General features: G+C 28.3%; 1 protein-coding gene across 1 annotated transcript in view; it reads right to left on the bottom strand.

Annotated features, from left to right (window-relative positions):
- LOC111630466 (conserved oligomeric Golgi complex subunit 7-like) overlaps nucleotides 1-8,210 on the bottom strand; it is a 59,057-nt gene that overhangs the window by 22,201 nt on the left and 28,646 nt on the right. The window contains exons 11-15 of the mRNA XM_023374565.1: nucleotides 7,147-7,239; nucleotides 6,898-7,008; nucleotides 6,659-6,823; nucleotides 6,530-6,584; nucleotides 4,991-5,118 (exon numbers count right to left, since the gene is read on the bottom strand). Of these exons, the coding sequence (XP_023230333.1) occupies nucleotides 4,991-5,118; nucleotides 6,530-6,584; nucleotides 6,659-6,823; nucleotides 6,898-7,008; nucleotides 7,147-7,239 (552 nt within the window). The remainder of the gene's footprint in view (nucleotides 1-4,990; nucleotides 5,119-6,529; nucleotides 6,585-6,658; nucleotides 6,824-6,897; nucleotides 7,009-7,146; nucleotides 7,240-8,210) is intronic.

Raw genomic sequence — 8,210 nt, 5'->3', positions numbered from 1 at the left:
CCATGCCTTACGCCGCCCTTGGTCATAGAAATGATGTAATTTGAATATAAATTATTTATAAATACGTATGTCAAGTTATATTTTTATTACTACGTAAAATATATTAAGAGTTTACGACCACTGTGCTGGGTGAGACGTTGATGAAACAAAAAAAGTTATGCATTCCATCACGTACATAAACAGTGTCGTAATTCGCCAAGTGCAAATCAGCAAAGTCGTAAAATTTTTGTTTATTTTGAACAATCCGGATAATCGAAAATCCGGATAATGGAGGTCCGGATAATGGAGGTTCTACTGTATAATATTTTGTTTACTATTTTAAATATTTGTTAGATAATACCATTTTACACAAGAAAGTATTATTTTATGAAACTTTAACACACTATTTTTCTGTAAAAACAAAATTTATTAACATTAATTTCAGTATTAGTAAATTATCATTCAAAAATTTATTAACAGGTTTATGTTATCAAATCCAAACTGTTATGATATCTAAATCTTAATTTCTGAAATTATTATTGTTGAGAATTATAACAAGACTATAATGAATGGTAATAATTTTTTAATTAATTAAAAAATCCTATTAAAAATACTATTGTCACAATGATGATCAAATATTTATACAGTAAAAAATTAATTACCAAAAATATGCAAAAATACATTTCCTACACCAGAAATCACAAACTGGTGACCCATGGGCTGGATATGGTCTGTTAAGGCTTCATATCCAGCCTGCAGTCTTGATGATTTCTTTTCTATAAATGAATATCTTATGGGAATTAAAACAGAAAAATTTCAAACTTCTGTTTTATGTAAGTCTTGTCTTATGTACTTTATGTAAGTTTATGTACTTTTGTCACCAAGCTTTATGGCAAGCTTTATGGCTCAGCAAAAGGGCCTTTTTTTAAAAATAGTTTACACTATGTTTTGGTTTACTGAATAATAATGAATACGGCCAGCATCTGATATACATCTATTTGACTGATCCTTCGCTGTGTTTGAGTTTGAGATCCCTGCTCTTCACTATAAAATGAAGTAGATTTCAATAATCTTTACTTTAATTAAAGTTAGAAGTAAAGCTGAAATTTGTAAGTTTTTCAACAAACATGTAACAATCTAATTTTGCATTCATAACATATGAAATTGTTTACCAAGTACAGTAAATCTGCTATAGTTTAAAATAATTTAATTTTACAAGATAATATTGCTAAAATAGTCATAAATATAATGTATCATCCCAAACACAAAGAATGATAAAAAATATTATAAATAAATATTAAAAAACACAAAAAATAATGAGCTGATAAGAAAGAAAATGAACCAATTAGATGATATTTAAAATAGGTTATATATTAGAAATCCTTTTCTTTCTTTCCCCAATATCTTTATTCAAAGTTAATCTAGTTAATTTAAACATATTTAATTTTAATTTAGTACTTATCTACTTAAATTTTTTTGTTTCTTGAAATTTTGTAAAAAGTTTTATTTTATTTTTTCAATGAAAATTAGTAAATAGCAAAAATTGAATTTATGTTTTTCTAACTTCTTACTAATCAATGGCCAATTTTTAAAATGCAATAAAGATTTTATTTAAAAAAAATGAGATTTGATCCTGGAATTCTCATGATTTATTAGTCTATTTCCTGCTTTCCTGGAAATGACAATTACCAGGAAATTGAACAACCCTAGTTTGGCCAAGCCCATAATGCAGTGATCACATGGTGAGTAATAGGGGCTTGACCATCCATGAAAAATTCCTGAAGTTGCTAACCCAGATTCAATCCTGGATTCCCACAGAAATAAAAGCTGATGTCTTAACTACCTTGGACATCCAGCCATCAATATTTTAAATTATAAAAGCAAGGTTTTGAAAACATTGTATGCAAATTTTATAAACTTAAGAATTATAGTCAAATTTTTATTGTATTTTGTCCAATTGTACCCAGCAAAATTTTTACTGTAAAAAATTTTTGCTAAGTTACAAGTAAATAGGGAAAATAAGCAAATAAATATTTTTTAGATAAAATTTATTAATATAAAACAAAATTTCTCAGAATACAAAATTAGAACTTTAACAAAGTGGAAGTAGATTTCATCTTAGTATATTTTGTATAGATGGATGGATAGATATCTACAAAGATTTGGTTCTGTTCCTGTTAATTCTAACAAAAATTAATATTAGCAAACATGTGTCCATATTTTCCTCATCGTGTGATGTTTTTTTCTTTGAAAAGGTTTGAATAACCATGTAAATACCTTTATAGTTAGGTACTCATTTCTGCATGCAAATTAAGATGACAACATTCAACTTGAACATAGTTTTTTGTTTATTTTTTGTCTATCTGTGACAGTTCTTCTTTGCTTAGGTGCCATTTTATTCAAAAGAAATGATGTCAGTCTTTCTGAACAAAATTTAATTTGCAATAATATTTATGTTAATAACAAAATTAAAAAAAGAGTCAGTAATTAATAAGAATGAAAAAATAATTAGAAATGAATAAAAGAATGTAAACTCAAGAAGTTATTCTTAAAAGTATTTTTATCCTGAACGGTAGATTCAATAGTTGGAATGGCAGAGGAGTGTCGTGTCCCTGTGGCAAGAGCAAAATTGGGTACATTTTTACTTCTAATTACAGTGGTGCTTGTACTTCGAACAACTCTAACTTTGAATGCTTCAGAGTTTGAACAAAACATTTGACAAAAATTGCTTGAGTTTGAACTGTGTGTGTAATGAAAAATGCACTCAAAGCCTAAAATAAACTTCTGAATGAAGAATACAATCTCAAATTAGCAATAATATATTAAAATGCATTATTGTTATAATTAAATCACACATTTATGTTAAGTAATGACAATTGTTAAAAATATGCAAAAACATTCTGTTCAACCCAATATAACCTTTACTGATTAACCATGGCATCTGAGAAGAGTAAAAAGCATCAAAGTCTAACTAGTAAGAGGAAGACTTGAAAAAGGCTAAAATGAAAAAGAAACTTGTCACAAAGTGTGAAAGCAATACATGTATGATTTGGAGTTCAAATGGCCTCCTGGAATGAATTAAATTTGAAGTTTGAGGCACCACTACACTTTAAATTAATTAAACAGTAAAATTGATGCAAAAGAACTCATCTACATTAAATAAGCTTCAAGATGATGTATAAAACATAAAAGTGATTCATACACAAAGTATCTTAAACTGTAATAAATTTGTAATATATTTCACCTTAGCATTTTCTAAACATAAAAGGTCTGTATGAAAAGTTTGCAAACTTTTTACATTATACACCAATCAAGAACCGAATCTGAATGCTGTTTGCACAGTTCTCTAGCAGCAAGTTGTGTGTACTATCTGCCAAAAGCAGTTTGTTGTATCTTCATTTGTTATGTTATGTTATGTTAATTTGTGTAAACATGTGTTGAATGTGTTTTTCAATTTTCTTTCAGTTAGTATGAGTGAAGAACTTCTGGGACAGGCTAGGTTTGATGAAAATTTCATTAAAAAAATATCACTGGGGATAAGAAATGGAAACAAAACATCAGTCATCACAGTGGGTGGAAAAATCTTCATCATGACCCGAAAAGGTGTGACAAGTTCGGTCAAATGTGAAGGTCTTGCTTACTGTTTTGATGAATTCCAAAGGAAATGTTCACTGTAAATTTCTTCCAGAAGGGAAGATAATCAACAAGGAATACTATCTGGAGGTGATGAAACATCATGAAGATAAGAAGAAGAAAGGCCCAACTGCTTAGAGAACACCATTGTAACAATGCAACCATTCACTCATCACTGCTTATAAGAGTTTATGGCCAAGAATTTGACATCACTTGTTCCCTAACTTCCATATTTATCAGATTTAGATCCAGCAAACTTCTTTTTCTTTTCTAAATTAAAATCTGCTTTCAAAAGTCATAATTTTGAATTCATTAATGCAATTAAGGAAAATTTGCTAGCGGATCTGTGCATCATCCCAAAAGCAGCATTCCTTTTGTGGCAGAAACACAAGATTTGGTGCAAATACTCAGGAGGAGACTACTTCAAAGGTGACAAAACTGACTAGCTAAGTGCAAACAACTTCTATTTGCAAAGTTTGTGGACTTTTCAGACAGACCTTGTATGGATTATGGATGTAATAGATTTGGAAGTTGCTGGAAGTGAAGGGACAAAACCATTGTCATCAAGGATAATGTTTACATTCTTCTGTTTCCAACATTACCAGAATTGAAACAGTGCATCACATCACTATCGGAAATGTCACATAAGACATGCTTGAGAGGTTTGGTGAGAATGGGAATACCATCTGGACATCTGTCATGCCACATATCAAAATGCATTTAAGGTCAGTACAAAACTATAAATGTACTATAAACACTTTCAAATGGTAGTAATATCATACATTTCTGTTCAATATTAGTGAAAATATATTCTTACGAAATTGTCCAATAATTTGTGCACATCCTGTGTATATAAATAAGCAATATACAAACTTTATATATAAGTAATATTTACATTTTTAGATCTAAAATTTATACAAGTAATACCTCGACTTACGCTACCCCAACTTATGCGAACCCGGAGTTACGTGATTTTCAAATCTCGTTGATTTGTCTTTTGTTTGAGTGCCATGCAACTCTTGATTACTCACTCCCCCCACACTATTGTTCAGCTTACATGTTCGGACATGTTGTGCAGAATTGACACATAGCTACAATTTATTTCATGTTCGGTGTTTGTTATATCTACAGAGATTTGAGAGACTCTATGGGGTGATTTCTTGTAACCGTGAACGAATCAAAAGATGAGATAAGATTAATGAGAACATTTATTAGCTTACATACATCCAACTTGGATTTTACACAAATTGTGAAATTACACCGCAACTTACACGGTTATCACTTGGTTCCACCTATTGCATAAGTTCGGGGTATTACTGTTTAAAGAATATTTGTAATCAAAAAGTGCATATATTTGTTGTTATTAAACTTTACTTACCACACTCAAGGAGCATAGGTTGGAAAGCAATAAATTTTCTTCTAATATAGAATACTCATCAATAAATGGTCTGTATGAGGCATAGAGGGACTGGGCTAATGTGGCAACATTATCACTTTTTAAATGATCTATATAAAAAAAATAATTTAAATAGTACAAATCAATTACTTTAACCACTTAGCAATGAGGGACGTATATATACATCTAGGGCGATCATGTGACAGTGGTGAGGGATGTATATATACATCAAATTCTTTTAAGGGTATTGCCAAAAACTAGCCAGAAACTACCGTGAAAAAAAATTCACATAAAAAACGAATTATGTAACAATAAAAAAAGACTTTTCTTTACTAGACATAACTGTTTACAAAATCTTTTTCCGAAACAGTAATGAGAAAAAACGTATGGAAAAATACTCTAAAAATTTTGCATGTTTATTCTCCACTACTAAGGGGTAGCACCATATCTGACTATTCCACTGTTGAAAGGTTAATTTATTAAAAGAAACATAAACAAACAAACATTTTTATTTTTTGTTATCAATGAAATGAAACAACCTATTCAAAAAAATCTTTAGATAGGGTTTGATTGTTAAGATCCAGAAAACCAACTTCATTTTAAATAAAAATGTCACATATCATAAAATTGAATTGGATTGGTGAAATAAGACAATGCAACACATGGGCAATCTTCCCAGAAGTGCCTTCTGGGGGACTTCTATGGGAAAAGTCTATTTATTGTGATATTGTCATAATGACAAGCTGCAATTTTTAATCATATTTTAATTTATAAATATAACTTTTAACACTAAATCTGTAATTACTTTCCTCTGTAATAACAGTATTTTTTACAAGATTTTTATCAAAGAAAATGTAAGATCAGATGAATACTGTGCACATGAATGCTGAGTTGAGTGATATATTACTGATCTCAGTTTATTATAAGGATCAATTTTATACCAAATTTATAACTCTACGTAGTAAGGTAAAAATATTGAATTGAAATAATACGACTTCTGGTCCAGACCAGAAGATCATATACAGTTGCTTGGAGCCTCCAGCTCCTAAGCTTTCCACATCTGATCTCAATTTTCATCTATCTAACTCATTTAGACATGAAGAAAACTCAGAAAATTCCTTGTAGCTGGCCCACAACCGATAAACAGTATTCATTGATTTTATCCACTCAGTCACTAGTGAGCATTATAAAATTGAATAAATAATAAATTTTTTAAATGCAATAAATGAGAAAATATATTTAGATATAAAACTATAAAGTAATATTTTCCAAATATATAATTCATATGTTCAAAATCTACAAACTTGAAAAAATACATCAATAAGAAAATATGATAAAGTGTATTTCATATACCAATTATTTAATGAATATTTAAAGTAAAAAAACAAATCAATAAACTATATTTGATTTTAAATAGCAAAATATAGTACATAAATTAAATATTACATTAATTTGAAATAAAAACTTAAATTTTTCTAATAATTACACATTATTATTATTATGTAAATGATATTAACTTACCTGAACTAATACCCTGAATTGCAACTTCTAAACTCTTCGCAAATCTATCTACAGTCTGTAAGTTATTAAATTTTAAAGCAAATGTTTTCAATTAAAATACATTACTTTCAATTAAAATGAGATATAAACCTGTTTAAGATCAATTAAATAAAGAAGAGGAGAAGAATGTTCTTTGAAAGCAGTTTCTATACATGATGAAAGTGATGGATCAAGACTCGAGAGAACATCCACAATTAATTCACATAATATCTGTACAGTTGGCAGATCCAAAAATACTTGGCTGCACCAATTCATCTATATATTAAATTTAAAGTAAATAAAATCTTCTAAAACATATTTAAAAATAAAGAAATGTTTTCAAATGGTACCTGTGAATGCCATGTTGAAAGTAAAATGTCATGAAAATTACTTATCCAATCACTAAATGTTTCTTCAGGATCAGATTCTACTATCAACCGCCATTGTTCTAACAACTGATTCTGTTATTAAATAATTTATTTTTATTTTATTTATTTATATATTTTGTATTTTAGAATATTTAAGAAATATGCTATATAATAGAATCATTATTAAGTATATAACTTTTTTATCTATCATAATAAATTACCAAGAAATACCTTTTGACAATTGTGATAGTATTTTTGAAGTTGTGGAAGTCTCTTAATATCAAGAAAAATTTTTACATACATCTGTGACAATTCTGAAATTAAAAAGATTATTTCTATCATTATATATTGTATTATTTTCATGATAAATATTTTAATATAAAATAAGATTTTTTTTTATCTGTTGTATAATTTGAAATATGATAAAATTTTCAAATTTTTATAATATTTAATAAATTTACAAACATTTTTTTCTCTTCTGTTTATTTTATTATTTCCTCAGAGAGTATTAAAGTATTATTTTCTATATACAATAATACTATAATATTCTCTGAGAAAATACCACAATAATGATATTTGACAACTCATCCAATATTTTAATTAAATTTCTTATGACTGCTGTTAATATATGAATATTACAAGGTCTCTGTAAGTCCAACATACAGCTGTTAGCTAATGACTAGAAGTCATTAGCTAACAGCTGTGTGTTGGTCTACCGCTAACCTCAAAATTTATATTTTTCGTGCGGACTTACAGAGACCTTGTAATATTCATCCAATATTTTTAAATATGTTTTAATATGTTTTAATACTCACAGTTTAATAGCAAACTATTGCAGTAATTACAATTTTATATGATATTGTTCTACAAAACTCAAAAATGCATATCTTTTCAGCTGACTTTAGGATTAAATCTTAAATTTTATAATTATTATTAGCTACAATTTTTATAAACATTTTAACAATTTTATTATTATTATTCCTATATTATATACAGTCGACCCCCCTATAAGATAGAGATACGTTCCATTCTCTAGGAATCCGCTTTCTTACGAATCCTTCCAATCACAACCCGACACGTGTGAAGTTTACGGACTACGGCTGTTTGAAAGATTTTCTTCCATAAAATTAATCGATTCTAGACTAATCCGACTCAACATTTCCAAAATACGTATATATTTTTTGGGAATAATCCGTATAAACTACGCTATAAACAAAAAATTGTAGGATTACTTACCGAGTGTCACCATTCGACATTGCCATTGCTCAACATTGTTTTCGTCGCGGAACAGCTCA

This window comes from Centruroides sculpturatus, unplaced genomic scaffold (assembly GCF_000671375.1).
Source record: "Centruroides sculpturatus isolate CEXI.00-Female unplaced genomic scaffold, Cexi_2.0 scaffold659, whole genome shotgun sequence".
NCBI classification, from domain to species: domain Eukaryota; kingdom Metazoa; phylum Arthropoda; class Arachnida; order Scorpiones; family Buthidae; genus Centruroides; species Centruroides sculpturatus.
The sequence above is the reverse complement of the archived record's forward strand: the minus strand, read 5'-3'. Positions and strand labels throughout refer to the sequence as shown.